This window comes from Anas acuta, chromosome 27 (genome assembly GCF_963932015.1).
Source record: "Anas acuta chromosome 27, bAnaAcu1.1, whole genome shotgun sequence".
NCBI lineage: Eukaryota > Metazoa > Chordata > Aves > Anseriformes > Anatidae > Anas > Anas acuta.
The window spans coordinates 3,043,625-3,060,280 of record NC_089005.1 but is presented as its reverse complement, the minus strand read 5'-3'; the positions used below and the strand labels follow the sequence as shown (position 1 = coordinate 3,060,280).

The window sequence follows — 16,656 nt, the reverse complement described above, 5'->3', positions numbered from 1 at the left end:
TACGTGTCTGCAGCAATACACATATATATTTATACGTATGTATATATAAATATACTTCCTATGGGGTGGTCTGTGTTTGACCTGAGATGCAGGATAGAGTGCCAGTCTCACGGAGTAAAGTTCAACGCTAACACTGAGCTTGGGAACCCCCGATGAAGCACATTTATCTACATTAGTAGGGCAGACTCACGAGAGATCCAGAGAGTCCCTGGTAGAGTCAGTCCGTGGGAGAAAATCAGGGCTCTTCTGCGCTTCATCCTCGGGGTATTTAGGGCAATTGCTCTGGAATAGGACAGATCACAGGACCTGAATTTTAGCTTCGCCTCTCTGCAAACCACACCACTCTCCTTATTTTCAATTTGCTGTGATTATAGAGGAATATTTCCCAGGTGCCAGTCAAGACATGTTAAGATTTCAGACTTTTGAGCAAGGTGTAAAACGTGCACTTTCCCTGATCCTTTTGGACTCCTAAAGCCCTAAGAACACAGCCCTAACAGCACTGGGTGGTTCTCTGCTCACAATGAGCACCGGTACCACACGTGGCTGCTCCCTGCAGGCTCTGAATACGAGGCCGTGACCATTTTGCAGGTTGGTGCTGGTTCCTCAGCACACCTGGGTACAGCCCTGATCTCCCGCAAGCACTACTGGAGCCATCCCACCCCGTCTGCCTTTTCCTGTGCTCTGACTCAACCACAACATTAGTGACACGCAACAAAAAAGGGAGAAAAAGTAGTGAACCAAATCAGAGCTGCAAGATTTAGCCATGGAGCTGGACTTTAACAACACAGTGAGGTCCACAGATCGTAAAATCTCTAGGATCTTCCTGTGGTGCAAAGGAGACAATGCAGAGTAAACACTACAAATTTCTGAAGCCTGGGAGCTTCTAACTCCCTCTGTGCTGTCCGTCAGTGAAGTGACGCCCGACATCAGCACTGGCTTTTAAACAACCTGTAATCAAGCAGCTCTGTAACTTGTGACTAACGACAAAGTCAAATTACATCGTTGTGACTGAATTGGCACTTACTCACCGGGAGGTGCAGGGAAAACTTCTCTGGCAGATCTGAAGAAACCTGAAGTTCACAAACAGGAAAATAAACGATGAGGGACGGGAACGCAATCCTGACATTTTCAGGGAAGAGTGATGAAATACTTAATGGCAAAGGATCTCAGGAGGCTAATAATACATTCTGGGTTATTTAATTTTCATCTAACAAACAATTGCATTGTGCTAGTGACACTTGAAAATCCTCAACCTTTTGAAAACAAAGCAGGGATTCAAGCATCATTTAGTCAATCTACAGTCAAAGGCATTAAGGGATCTGTTGAAGTTTTCTTTACTTCTCTTCCAGCACAAACTGTAGAGGGACAATGGACGAGGAAAACTCTGAACTGTATTCGGTTTTGCTACTATTCACTAGTTCATCCCTGACAGTGTAACCAGACATTAAGGCCTGCAAATAGGGTGAAAAATTAGTTTTAAGTAAAAAATCTTTCCACTTCTCGCCATCCAGCCTCTACTGGAGGATACCTGGGCGGCAGCACTGGATTAGTCTAAGGTTACAACCAGTTTAGAGTGAGACAATTTGGAAAGCTTGCTCATCAGATGCTGTTATAATTCTTTTTTCTCAGCCCTGGCTATTAGTAGGCAAGTGTCCAAATCCAAGCTGACACTAATTGGCAGCCACTCAGTGGCCAAGGTTTGGATGGCCGAGGTCTCTGAACTGCTTACCCCAAGGGTGGATGAGTTGTGCCAACAAAGCTTTGCTGGAAATGAGTTTGTGAGGAGCTAGCTGCCCCCTAGAAGAGGGGCACAGCCTCTGTGATTGCTTCTATAAGCAGACTTCAATTGGTTTTATTAATTTTACAATACAATACCTCCATACTTACAAATTGTAAAGGCCCAAAGGCAAATGAGGTCTTCTGCTTCACCGCCCTGTATGTCACAGACCAAAGGTTTTCACCTGCTTTCTCTGTAGTGCCTCACTGCTACGTAGAAAACAGACAACCTTATACTGAATACCTTAGGAAAAAAAAGAGAATTCACCACTCCGCTTTGTTATTTTCTCTCATGGTTAATCACAGCCACTGTTAAAACAAACAAACAAAAACCCACCCATGCTTTATGCCCACTTTGACCTTGTCTGACTCGAAGTGCCAGCCACAGCCTGGTTAGATGTCTCTGCTCACTGAACAAAATCCTTTATCACCAGGCTCAGCAGCACTGTTTGGAAATCACTCCTACTTGCTACCAGATACATCCACCACTGGTATCAATCATGACAGCAACATTACTGAATTTTAAACTCCTGGAAGAAAAGAACACATTACTAATATTCTGTGGGAGGCACGGTGGTCCCTCGAGGACCTGGGGAATACAATATTTTCCCCCTTTTGCCAGATATTCTGCCAGGGAACAAAATAAGCTAGGTTAGCTCTGAACTACAGAGCTCACCAGGTGTCTGCACTGCTTTCTGGGGCCATTTGAAGAGGACACCGGACTTCTGTCGAGGCACTACACAAATACTAACGTACCCATAGCTCCTTGCTATAGTCCTGCAACGTACAGAAGGATTTGACCCACTGTAGAGAAGACGCAGGAGGTGAAATAATTTCTCTGCCCTACACAATAGTTCAGCGGCTCAAGGTTTAGACAAACTGACCTTGATTTATATGGCTCTGGGAGATGAATAAGTTGTTGGCATAAGCAAGAAGAAGGTGCACAGTATCTCTACTCTAATTTTACTATCAGTTCCAGCCCCAGTTCCACCAGGATTCCACTGACCATGTTTCTTCCTATTGGCACTAGGACCATTTACAGGACACCACACAGTTATAACAAAACCTGTAGGCAGAGCTTTAGCTGGTCTAAACTTGTGAAACATCACGGACTAGCACGACCAAATACAGGGCAGAGAAAAGCTACTGTCCTCAAACCTGAGTCGTATCCGTTCTGGAAGGAACGAGTTAATGACAGCGTGTGATGGGACCTACCCTAGCAAAGTTCGTATGCTCTTAAAGCTCCTTCGTTTTCTTTTCCTTTCTCTGACAGCGCGTTGTTCCAAGGCAACAAATCCCTACACTGATGAACCAAAAATGGTTACATTAATAAATTAGCATGCAGATCTCTCTCTTACCCCCCCCCCAAAAAAAAAAAAAAAAAAAAAAAAGAGAGACAGAGTCTGACACTGGCTCTTTACTATTTTTAGCAGGCTTTGGCAAGGCACTTGCATTCCAGTTAAAGGGAGCCAGAAGTTGCAGCAAACAGGAATTGTTATTGTTTACCCATTTTTACACTCAGCCTCACGTTGCTGATTCCCTAAACCTAGATTTGTTTCACCTTTTGCCTTAATACGAGATGGGGAAGCAGTGGATACACTGCACCTAACTGAAGAAATAAAGCGACGATTGAGCGGGATTTGGGCATTTCGAAACCTTTTGTATTTTTCATCTGCCAGCGGCTTCAGCCAGAAAGTTCTCCGAGAAGCTTATTTAGTTGTTTTTCATTACAGGAAAGTGGCAGTAATTTGCTGAGACGTGCCTGCTCGCTCGTGCTAATCTGCAAAATAGCAATTGCTGTCTTTAGCACAACATTTTTTTGGCCTTAAAACACTTGCCAGCTTTGAAACTGATAGTGAAAGCGGTGTACCTAGCCAGCAGCGAGCTCGCGTTGGCTGCCCAGCTTGCACCTGGAGCTGAAAACCGAGGTTGAGCTGCTGGAATACAAAGAGCAAGCTCCTTTGGTACGTTGTGCGTTGCCTTTGGGTATTGTGACTCACTTCCCTGCAAAGCAGCGGCCGCTCCGACGCCGTGCACCTGACAGCTCACGTCTTGGGGGACTGCTCCAAAGCCAGGGATAAGCGGCACGATAACCTCGGTGACAGCAGCACGTCCTTGGGGCCACCAGTGCCTCTCCGAGCCGGTGCCACGGGCAGACAGCATTGCTCCACGCAGCACAAACCATGCTCAGCAGAAGCAGAAGGAGCGCTCCATTAATCACCCTGCACTATTTGCGTCTCCGGTGCAGGCAATATTTTGCTACGTTCTCACACAGGCAAAAAACACCCTGAGAATTCCTCTCCGGCTTTCGCTGCACTTGCTGTAGCTTTGCTTGGCAAAGATGGGAAGCAAAAGACTCAAAGCGAAGTTCGGCAGCTCTCGGAATTTAATTAGGAGGCTCCCTGATTACATTATTAGCTTTTCCAGAGTCACTGGAGGTCTAAGAAACAGATCGATCCATGTAAAGCTTAGGAGCTGCCTGCAGAAAATAGGTAAACTGCAGAGAATGACAAATGTATAGACAAAATCTTCCCCAGCATTTCTTCCAGCATGCATAACTTACAATTTTGGGGGGGAAGCAGGAAAAAAAGCATAGGTCAGTGCTAGAAGATCCATTTATGACACACCTGATTATAAAGGCCAAAACAAGCCAGTTATGTTTTCTGGGAAATGACTTTGCTTCCCATGCCCATGATCTGCTATCCAAGCTAATTACTGAGAGTGGAGTGATGGATTTTTTTTTTTAATATAGGGAAGTAAGTAACAGTCTTTCCCCTGACAACACATGGGAAATATTTTTCTCTTTTTCTCGTTCCAGATCCATTTGACAGGACTGGTGTCTTAGAAGCGCTGTTATCACTTATTCCTCCCACAGCATCACACGCAGTTTGGTTTTCTGTCTCATTCACATTCAGACAATACTGTTTTTATTTCCAAGCAAAGAGAAGTACCAACAAGAGAATTAAAGGATCTTGTTACAATGGCTGCTTTCCAGTGTCATTCAGGAAAAGCAACAAATTTCTAAACAATTCTCCGTAAGCAGCAGCAGCGTTGACTCTTTGATATCCTAAATACAGTTTTATAGTAACATCTCTCCAGGAGGAAATCTCTTAAGTGTTTACTGACATCCTATTCAAACAATTCAAAGTGAAGAACTTGCTTATAGAAGAAGCAAGGCACTCAAATTGTATTTAAACAAAATATCAAACATTTGCGTTAGGGAAAACGTTCCCAAGGTTTTAAATCAGCAGATTTCTTATAGGATGAAATCCTACATTATCACTCGTGTACTGTAATGTGCTTTAACAAAAGGCTGTTAGCAATGCCATTTCAATTGGCATGGTGATTTGAAGTTGACTGTTGTGCCAGTGAGGACTAAGAAGTGCATCATCAATGACTGTCACTGATTTGCTGAACAACCTTTGTCAAACAGTTTCTAATATTTTTTGATGTTGTCCTGCCTTTCATAGAATGAGAAGGCCCACAGGACTTTCCTTAGTAAGGAGCCACCTAAGTTCTTGCTCTTTGAAAGGTCTCTGGGAGATGGGCTTGCAAGTATACACCAGTTTCCAGTATATTCCAGTTTCAGACCCTCTTCAGTGTTCACTGACATAAGAAGGAACCTTTCCTTTAACTTCTCCGAATTTTAGATGCATGCCATGAGAAAGAAAAACGTGGATTTTTTTTTCCCCAAAAAGGCTTAAGGGAAAATGAGTACCCACCACTTTATCATTTCTAAGGCTTTTGGTTGTAATGTAGTCAACCCAGTAATCCACTCTCTCAGATTCTGAAGTGGTGTGGTTTTGTTGCCCTTTGAAACCCCTGTTGATGACTTCCATGTCACGGTTGTTGTTTGGCTAACTAACCTTGAATTAAAAGTCCTGGAGGAAGCAATTTCCCTTTATCACTTGATATCAGTCCTCTTGGCTCTCTGGCTGTAACTGGGTAAATACAATGCCTGTTTAATGAAGTAGATGTCTTGAATATTGAATTGATCTCTGATATAACATCCATGTAATTGCACATCATCATACATTCTGAAAGACTCATTCCTGCAGGAATTAGGCTTTGAGTCATAAATTTTGCAAGACAGAACAGAATCCTATTTATTTTTTTCCAGTGTTTAAGTTTCTTTGGTTACCTGCAATTTCTCATTGCCTCTGCCTTAACACTCTGTATATTTTCCATTTTAGGTTCTTTCTTTCCTGCAATCAAACCCCCGGACACGCTTTTTAAAATAACATTTTGGCTTGGATATTTAAACAGCTGCATCAACCCCATCATCTATCCGTGCTCAAGTCAAGAGTTTAAGAAAGCGTTCCAAAACGTCCTGAGAGCGCAGTGCCTCCCGAGGAAGCACGCAGCAAAGAAGCAATCCCCAAGTTTCAACCTCAACCATCCCGCTAGCCAAAGCATGGAAAGTGGCAAAGGTGTGGTCCGTATCCCTGTTGGCTCGGGCGAAACCTTCTATAAGATCTCCAAGTCCGATGGGGTCTGCGAATGGAAGATATTCTCTGCCGTGCAAAGCATGCCTACAAAAAACGCAGTTTCTAAGGACAAGTCTAGCTGCAGCGCTGCCAAAGTGAAAAGCAAAGGTTTCCTCCAGGAATGCTGCTGTGCAGGCACTTCGGGGAACGTGGCCCACGAAAATTGTAAAGTGCCAACCATTAAAATCCATACCATCTCCCTCAGCGAAAACGGGGAGGATGTCTAAAGGACTGAACGTGCCTACTAGGGTAGGCTGGCAAACTTGTGGCTGTGCAGACAGGAGGTTGCTCTTTTAATTGGAAGTTGCTCTTTTTACTGGGAAGTAGAAGTAGAGGCTACGACAGCTGAAGGGGGTTGGGTGAAATGAATAGAGTACTGTAAAACAGTGCCAAGTCTTTTGAGGCGTGGTGTCTTAGAGTGCTGGGACCTGACCAAAGGCCCTAAAAGACAGTGTGTGGCTTCAGTGGATGGTGAACACACTATGCTCTTCCATAAGACTGGCCCCTGCAAGTGATTTGCCTGATGTTTAAAGGCCTTATTTTTCACTCTATTCCCTTGTTGTAAAAGGCCAACCGCTCTGATTTAGGTGCAAGGATGGAGAAAGAGCAAACTACAAAGTTCCCGTATTGATTTCAGCATGAATGCTTTCAGACAGCTCCGAGTCTAGAGCCACTTCTGTGACTTTTTAATAATAAAAAGATAAACTTTGATTTAACAGCCAGGAGAACTGAGGTCGGGAGGCTCAGGTCTTGGGACAGTGTTTACAGATCTCTGCTTACTTTTTGTTAAGGGACTGTGAACAAGAATGAGTTCCTACCATGTCTTGCCTCTTTTGTTCATCTCCAGGTCCCGGTTTGGCGAGGTCCTACACCCCTTGCTGAAGAGGCCAGGCAGCTCTTTGGATTACACCTTCAACTGGGACATCCCTGAGCTGTGCCAGGTGGGGATCTGGTGTTCTGCAGTGGCCACAAGGCTGCTGGGCCTCCAGCTGCCTGGAAAGGCAGCAACTTCAAATCACAGGGCACAGCAAAACTCTCTCAGCTCTTGCCCTGCTTGGAGTCGCTCAAAGTTTCCTTTGGTGCTGTGGATTTCAGTAAATTCCACTGCCAAGAGAAACTCGGTCCAAGTGGCTGCACCCCACCTAGCTTCAGAGACAAGCCGGAACTTTTCTTTTTTGTACAACCCCCTGAAATCCCCATCCAAATCCAAACGAAAATTTGCATGCGTGCTAGGTTTCTTTGGAGGGTGTCTGCGCTTTGATGTGGGTCTGATAAAATTCAAAACTAGGTAAGGCATCATCAAATAAGGCTCAAAGAGGTCACTTCCACTCAGCCATTTGTTCTCCTTGATCCAAGTCCAGCAGAGGACCACTTAGAAACTCAAAAACTCCTTGCCCAGGTGCTTGCACTAGTCAGATCCCAGGGTACCACAGTGCCACCATCGCTGGAAAAGAGCTGATAGAGCTGATGCTTTGCTGTCTCCTTGCCCATTGTCACACCACATTCCTCTTCTGCCTCCTCCAGTGCAAACTGCCCTAAGCCTTCCAAGAGACCCTGGTACCACCAAGTCAGGAACTTGATCCCTCTTCAGAGCAGTGGGAGTTAAGCTCATTAATTGACTTAAGGATGTACATCCTCATGAGAAAGGGCCTTCCTTTGGGAATTTGGGGGAAAAGCATTTGGAAGCATGTTATATTTTAATATAACTAATCCAAATAAATAAATAAATAAGCCGCTCAGCATCTGGAAGAAATGTAGGAGGAATTCTCTGTACAACATTAGAAATAAGCAGCTCTTGACATAACTCCTCCTGAGCCTGCCAAGTAAGAATGCAGTTTCCTTGAAACAAGACACAAGCTTTTACTCATGTCTCAGATCCTGCACCATGCTGAATATCTACTAGCTTGGAAAGGGAAGGGGCTTCAGATAATTTAACTTTTACAGAATAAGACCTTGGAAGGACACCTCAGTCATACTGATAAGGAATCTTTGCTTATTCATCTCTCTCTCAGTAGTGAGTCTCCAGCATCAAGAGAATTTCAGTTTTCTGCATTTTATTTATGCATGAATGAGGTTTCTTTCCTCCTGCAAACATGTTTGCAGCTAGAACATTACCAGAAAACTTGCAAAAAGTAAAATCCAATGCTTAGAGTTCTTGCAATACTGTTGCTTTGCACAATCCTGGAAGCAGGAAGCAACCTCGGAGTGTAAATGCACTTCTTATTGATACAAACGTTGTTTTACATGGCCAGGATGCTAACAAGGCACCCCCATCATAAATAAATGTTGAGCTCAAGATGAAAGAACAGCGTAGATGAACTTTAGGCTGTGTTTTATGTAACCAGTTCACGGAGGCCGGGCAAACTAGAGAGTCTTCCCCTTCATTTGGCCCTGTTCTCAATGCATTAAAATTACTGTGCAATACTATTACACAACAGAAAACCTACAAAGGTCCCATATCTCCCTGTCCATTTTCCTTGCAGCACTCGCTGCCTCAGATATACATCTCATAGGTGTTTTCAGGTGCTAATAAGTCACATCAGGCAGAGGACTTCCAAGCCTTCAAATAAACGAGCACACAGTGGTAGGGAACACGAAGCCAATATCCCCCAGCCCAGCAGTCCTGCAGACATGGAGAGGAGACTTGAGTTTGGAAGCACAGTGTTTTTCAGCCCATTAAGGTTGTGCTGTGTTTGGTGTGCCAGTAAATGGCACCTTCCAGCACTTCTACTTGGACGAACGAACTATCTAGCTCAGCTGATTGACTTAAGCAAATATGTTTGTTCTCTCATATGAACGCTGGGTAAGAAAGCTACAGAATGTCCCAAACAGGTTAAAATTAGAGAAGACTTCAAGTCCAAGCTCTACACTCAAACCCTTATTTATTTCCTAAAGCAGGTATTCATAGACAGCAAGACTGTGGCGTTACCCCATTTTTATTTTAAATGAGAAACCCACCCCACATCCTTCAAGCTTTTCTTCAGGTTTTTCAATAACGCCTAGGATTTGAAACCAGGAGTGTTGAAATACCACGAAAAAATATTCTCATGGTATTTCAAGCCAAGACCAGAAGCAGAAAAGCTGGAAATCTCATAACAAAGTCACATGAGACTCGTAGCCAAGGTTTTCAGTCTCACGGGGTTCAAATACGTGGGACACTTATTTGAAGAAAACCTGAACTCTGAAACATTTGAAAACACCCATTAAAGTGAGCAAAGAGAGGAAGATTTGGTATCCCTGCTGCAGGCACTTGCTGCCTAACCCCATCTGTATACCTAATTTATAGCTTGGACCAACAAGGTCATGCATGCCATCTCTCTCCTCTGCAGCACTTTACATAGCAGCTCTTGTAATTTTAGATTTGTTGAGGTTTCGTGGTGTCAGGCAAGGGGTTGTTGTGGAGCTACCCATGGGTTAGAACAAATGGCTTCCTCGTTTAATTGTGGAGCAGATCTTTAGCAGTGATAATTTGAATCTGAAGCGAGTGCAAAGATGTCAGCGTGCTGGTGGCACTGCCTGGTATCGGGGACAGGAGCAGTGCTCCTGCCTTGGAGAGGCAGAGGTTAGAATAACAAAATCTTGGTCTCAATCCTTACCCTTTTTGTCTGTCATCATACGATGTAAAGAAGCTCTTTTTGTCCAGCGTTGCTGAAAAGCACTGGGACCTCTGCATCAGGCATGCCTGGTCCTGGCCGCACCTCCGCTGCTGTCTCATCTGCCAGCAAAAACAAACACCCGATTTGTCTGGGTCACTCAGAATTCCTGCATGAAAACCGCCCGGTTCCCTCCCCAAAGTAGGGTCACAGGCACTTGTCATCTTGATGGACATTTGGACTGACAAGTTTCAAAAGCTATAGAAGGAGTTATGGGGGGGGAAATAAGTGCATATTTAACCAGCCCAGATTTTTCTGTTATTCAAAGTGATCTTGGCACTGGTGGAAAAGTTACAGCCCCAGAGTCTGAAGGTTGGTCTGTACAAAAAGCACTAGCAGCACTAGAGATTGCCCCCTGCCTTGCCACTATCATCATAGGTAGAATTTCTCTCCAGCCAGGACTCCGTTGTGTGGGTTACTTTAGGAATACAGAACAGGAGCGAGTCAGGGAGTTTAGAAAACAAGCACAAGGTGGTCAGATCGCTGGAGTGTCCTGATTCTCCTTCCGTCACATCCACCTAACCACATCAGGTGGTTAATTGATGCGTCCTGCTGGAAATCTTTGAGGGTTATATACAACATACACTGCTTGTGTATATTGTATAGACAATTTGCTTTCATTCTGACTTACTGTATTATAGTTTGGAGGCTTCGCATACTCTTTCAGCTTATTCAGGTCCCAAATGCAGTAAAGTTTGCCCATTATCCAAATGTCTCCTCGTTTTTATGATTTCTACTCTGCCAAGACCAAGGATAAATTATACACCGTATAATGAAATATTGCCCTTTGCCAGGTTTAATGCCTTGATTGGAACATCTCTTGCTCTTCTACTCAGAGTCAGCAAATAGATTCACAAAGCTTCTTCAGTCTTGCAAAATTTCTCTTCTTGCCTTCTTCAATTATCTGAAAGGTAACAGGGGCTGTAGTACCTTAAAGCAACTGAAGTTGGTTAAGAAAGCTCTTATTGCTTTCCTGAAGTGGAAGTTGCTTGTCCTAGGCATGCCTGTCAGTCTCATGTTAAATGATGTTGATGTTTGAATGGATTTTTAAGAACTCCAGCGTAAGATAAAGCTACTGAGCAGAGTGACTCGGTGATTGCCAAAGGAAGATTTCAGCTGTCCCATACTGACTCCATGCTTGGTAATTAACTCAGTATCCAATTCAGAGGTGCCTTTACCCTCCTTCCTGTCTTAATACCTGCTGGATAAGTAAGACAATGCTGGAAACCAACTCGGTAGGAGAGGCTGTTGGCACCAGTTATTTCGGGATGATTGCTTCCAACACCAGTGCCAAAAAGCAAAGCCAGTCTGTAAGACATTGCAAGAAGCTCCAGGCCTATCTGGGACCTCCCCAGGCAGCGTCGATGTTTGCTAGAAGGAAAAGGCCCCCCAGAGCTCCCAGAGAGCTGCTGGAAGGAGGCAGCTTTGTGCTCCCTGCTCTCTCTCTGCATTCCTCATGCCTACTTCCAGTCATCCTTCTGCTCGGAGCTCATTATTCTCACCACCCTATCAGCCCTCAAGTTGTTTCCCAAGAAGCCCAGGAGCCAGCTAACGCTTTTATGAATGAACCCATCCAATGTTTACTCCGCTTCTTGCCTAATTACAACGAGACAGGGATGAAGGGTAGACCCTGTGACCAGACTAATCCTGTCTTTTCCTATCGCTGCACCAAACTAAACCTTCCCTATCCAGAAACACAACCACCTGCGTCCTGAAGGCACTCACGAGCAGATTGTTTCATGTACGGCAGCATTATGAAAATCCGAGGAACTACAAGAGAGTTCCTGATGCATTAAAGCAAGATCTTCCAAATAGCTTGATAAACATAATTGAATCACTTATTTCCCAGGAGGAGATTAAGCATTTGTATTAGGGATTCAAGTAAAATGTCAGGCCTTCGACGCAGAACATGCTGCATATTTCTCATACTGGCAGAGAAGGAGAAAAATAGCAAGCATGAGCTAAGGGGAAATGAATTGCTAAAGAGGAGAGCTCTGTATTGTGAGCAAATATAAGAAATAACATGTCTTTTGGTTCCACAACATGCTCAAAGGGCCGGTTAATGTAGATTGCTATCTGTTAGGCTTAAATCCAGCTGGAAAAATTCCTCTTCTTTAGCATCACGATACCTTCGGATCTTTTTCAGAGTCAAAATGCTCAAGTGTTTCTATCGAAAAGCAAAACTGATTTTCCAGCACTCCACGTATCAGACTGAATGACAAGACCTTCTTGGATCGATCTGCATTTCTACTGTCAAAACTTGGCCATTTTTCTGAAGAAAAAACAGCAGCCTGCATTTCAGCAGATTTCCACTTAGACAGCAATTCCACTCAGCTAATAATTGCAGCATCATTGTTTTGTGGTACAATACCTTTGCTGAATAACGTTAAATACTTGATTGTACTTATGTTACGACTGTGGGAGTCGTTGCAAGCTGGTGTGGTTTTATTCTGTTTGTTCGTTTTTGCTTAGCCAGCCTTTGGCTGCAAGAAATGTTTTACTTCTCCTCTGTCTGCAGCAGCATTTCGCCTGCATGTTGTACAAATTTGGCTGCCAATGGTTTCTAAAGACATTTCTTGAAATGGGCACTGCATTTTCTGGTATTCCGATGTCATTGAATTTTGTATATGCTGTTTTTATAGGCCCGGTGTTTATTATGCAACATGTTTGAACAGTCATACTGGTCATTTCCTTGAACAAAACTGAATGTATATGAAATATTGCTCAGTGAACAAATAAATTATTGGGGGGGAACGTGCACTTTGTGACATGTGAGCCACAGGTTTGTTTGCCTGGTTTTGTTTCTTATATTTAAATATTTGTACGTGACCTTTCCCTTACCACACATCCCTCAAGTAGAGGATCAGGTGGGTGAAGTAGAGTCCTCCTGATTCTGTTGATCTCAGTGGTTTTAGCGGGAGTGAGGTACAGGGAAAATAAAGGAATCACACTTGTTATTTCTTCTATAAAAAGTTAGAGTTCCCAAAACAATTTGAAAGGAGACTGGTCCTTACCATGCTCGTTCAGTTTGCTTATAGTAAAACATCAGGTCCCAGATGAAATCCAGTCCATTTTTCTGTATCCCATATAAACAAACACTAAGAGAACAATCTCTGTCAACCCAAGAATGTAAATCCTCTTTGGGAAAGACAGTGCTGAATGACTATTTTCCATGATTTATAAAGGGAAAACAGAGAAGGAAAGAGATTTCCAAAACAGCTGATACACTAGGAACTTTGAGAGCCCTGCCTGCAGTTGTCACTGGTGAAACCCTTGAAAATTTCACCCTAGGTCTCAGGGAAACTAGGGAGAAAAACTGCAAGAGGAAAAAACAACAAGCATCGCTCCCCTGCTTCTTTTACAGACCTGTTCTTCCTCTGACATAGAATAAGCATTTGCCCTGTATTATTTTGTATTGCAGGAGAGCCTCAGCTTCACTGAGGACCAAATTTTAGCCCTTGAATGATGCAGACATTGCTCTACAGAATTCCCATTTACATTTAAGGATGGACATGAAAATATCGCAGCTATAAATAACAACTTACAGTGTCAGAATGCTTTCGTGATCGGTACCTTTACTGCCGGATAAGAGAAGTTATTTTTAGTCAATGGTAGGAAAATTTTGTAGGAAATGAGTATATTTTTGTACATATAAAATAAATTCAGATAAGACTACGTAGGACTACGTCAATCTTTCTTAGTGAAGTGGTTGCAGCTCCTCCTCTGTTACAGAACACGTGCCCAAACCTACCAGGTGAGGACAGGAAGGAATTACTTTTTCTGACATACTGGATGATAGTTATTTTCCTAACTTGGTCTTGATTTTCTGACCTTCGGCACGTCTGAGCACTTGCACTGTGTTTAAATTCCCCTCTGTGCAATGGATGTGACATATCCCAACTGTCCCAGGAATGCTGAGCCTCATAAAATACCATCAATGATTTTGAAAAGCTGACATATGTCAGGGAAAAAATAAAACCTGTTGGTGCACTTGTTTCCATTTCAAATGCTGCCAGTGCTTTTTCTGGGATAAACTTCCCACCCCTTTCCGGCTCCTCGGATATCCGGATTCTCAGCAGCTTCTGTCCGCTCAGCTCCATCAATAAACTGCCCTCATTGCATCCTTTTTCATAAAGGCCAAAATCCCTCGGTAGGACAGCGCTAATGGCACGGTGAGAAAGAGCCACGAGGCTGCTACTTCCACCTGTCCTCAGTGTGAAGGGAAAAGGCACAGCTTTCACTCAAATCCTGACCATGGGCCAGCACAGCCACTTCACTGCCAGGAAATTCGGCTCAAGGCCCTTTCTAAAACTACTACTGACTTTAAGTTTTAAATTATGTTAAGGCAAAATGCATGAAATAGATTAAGTTAAACTATACTTAATGTATATTCATTTAATAACCCATGGACCCTTGAGGCCAGGGGGCTGCTTCATCTTCCAGAGAAATTCCACTAACGCTCTCCAGAACAACTGGGTCTTTTTCATAAAGATGCAGACCCAGTGGGAAATTTTACTACAGTTATAATCATCGCCTGCTGCAGGAGAAAAAAAATTTTGCGCTGCAGCTTTTGTCCTGTTATCTAACTGCAGGCAAAGGTCAAAGCAGTCAACAGCTTCATTGGGGTTCAAACACTTTCACAATGATAAGTGACACATCGTGCTGGCAATCTCAGGAGAAGCAAGAGCAAGAAAACATCCAGGTTTTTTTCTTACACATTGTTTTGGCCTAATGCTATCAGGTTTTAAAGTAACCTTCTTCTGCTGTTCATTAAAGCGTAAGTGAGCCAAACAGGTATTCGTTAATCCACCAGCTCACATAATGCAATTTCCAGCTGCCGATCGTTATCAGAAAGCTGCAGAATTGACTGAGCAGCTTTGGAGAACGGCTGCTCTCTCCCTGAGATAATGCTGTTCTCCAGACTTGGCCAGGGCATGCAGTCAACATTATCTTTGTGTGAAGCAAATACATTTGGAGCACCTATATGGACAAGGCTAGCAGTGATCTGTCACTGCTGGCTTAGCTTACCACTGTAATGATTAGCTCTGTAAGGGACAGATCCCCAGATACAATTAGAAGTGGCCTTGTTAATCTCACAGGCTATGTCCCAAAGCAAGGAGAAAATGCAGAAAATGCATCAGAGAGAAGGGTAATAAATTCTGCATAAACATTTCTAAGAGTTTAACTGAAATCGGGACCTTAGCTTGTACACAACAGCAGAGACATAACAAATAAGGAGCGGGATTAAATTTCAGCTGAGGATTGTACCCAAACACACTTCCACACCAGAGCACATCTTTTAGATTTTATGGTTTGTTATAATTAAAGTGCTGTTCTGTTTTCAAGAAAGCACAGCTCGTGATGGATAGAAGTTTTCTGGGTATGTTTTCTTTTCGTTTTGCATTTTCTTCCTGACGGTTTGGCACAAAAGCGGAGGGGAAGTAAAAAATGAATGCCTCCCATATTTGAAAAAAGTGAAAGGCTGATCTTGTTTCCCTTCAGCCCAATTAAAAATACATATTGAAGCAGATCCAGCATTCCTTACCGCACTGAGCAGTCAGTCACCACGGAGTCCCAGTAGTCCCAGTAGGACAGCTCAGCAGTCCACCACCTTTGTCTCCTTGTCTAGGACAGAGTAATGCCCAGTTGATGCAAACCAAACCTCTCAGAAGCAGTCCCTCTGAGAAGTAATACTGTTTTTTAGAAGAATTAGCAGGAAACTCAGGTGAACTTTTACAGATCCAAGAACAGTGAGAGAGTCAAACAAAGCCCTTTTGTCATAATGCTGAACTGAGGGTGTTCTGCTCCTGATCAGCATACACACATCCTTTTCTTCATACAGGGTATAACAGCACTGTCTGGACAAAACCTTGAGGTCTGAACCACAACTAACTTTATTTGGTGTAAAAATGATCACAGTTTAACCCAGCAAATAGTTAAATCAGCACAAGGGAACGAATCTCCAGACCTACGTGTATTATTCCCCACTTGGCTGATAACGCACCACAACAATAAAGCCCTGTGACATTATTGGTAGCATTTAAGCACAAGATAGCATTTAAGTTTCCTTTGCATAACAGTATGTTGGGATACCAGTTTGTTTCCCCTCCGTAGATCTGCTGGCTAAAGGCTAAGAAGGACAAAATAGCTTGCAAGAAGTCAAGAGTTATCAGCTAATCTAAAGGTTTATTTTAGAAACTTAAGCTCTGCAGAAGATGCCTTCCTTCTCAAATAGAAAAACCTGCCCTGAACTTGTTTACTAAAAGAAAGTGCACATACCTGATTTTGTAGATCCTCAACTTGTTCCTTCAGACCTTCATGTACCTATCGCAAAGCAAAGTGAAGAGAGTGTTAGAGGGCTTCGTTAAACAGCCCAGTTGTTGCTCGTTTCCTCACTATGGACATTCACACACTCACATGTACACATGGCTCTGCTTTTTTCACCCCTTCCCCCCAACACACACCTGATTCTCCTTTCAGCAGCTGATCCTGGTGATCACTACTGCTTGAGCTGCCCAAGGGTGTGGAGAGCAGGGCTGTGCAGCTGCAGGCTGCCCTTTAACGACTGATGAGTCCACCTCTGAGCAAGGAGACAGGATTTTTACGTGGTGCTTTTTCCAGTGGTGGAGTGCAGACGCATGGCACCTCCACCAAACTAATGTGCTCTGCTTTTTGGTAGAATTAATTAATCTGAGCTGAAATCCCCATTAATACTACCCTGCTTCAAGGATCTGTGGAAG

General features: G+C 43.5%; 1 protein-coding gene and 1 long non-coding RNA gene across 3 annotated transcripts in view; one reads left to right on the top strand and one right to left on the bottom strand.

Annotated features, from left to right (window-relative positions):
• The window catches only part of ADRA1A (adrenoceptor alpha 1A), an 18,863-nt gene extending 12,373 nt beyond the window's left edge, over nucleotides 1-6,490 (top strand). Inside the window, exon 3 of the mRNA XM_068662060.1 lies at nucleotides 5,970-6,490. Within this exon, the coding sequence (XP_068518161.1) occupies nucleotides 5,970-6,490 (521 nt within the window). The remainder of the gene's footprint in view (nucleotides 1-5,969) is intronic.
• Nucleotides 4,681-16,656, bottom strand: LOC137845147 (uncharacterized). Of its 2 annotated transcripts, XR_011090109.1 has the most exons (3): nucleotides 16,196-16,341; nucleotides 15,462-15,541; nucleotides 4,681-9,978 (listed from the first exon to the last, which is right to left on the bottom strand). It is a non-coding gene; the product is annotated as an uncharacterized lncRNA (long non-coding RNA). The 2 variants fall into 2 exon arrangements; XR_011090108.1 differs by lacking the exon at nucleotides 15,462-15,541 and having other exon boundaries at nucleotides 16,196-16,656.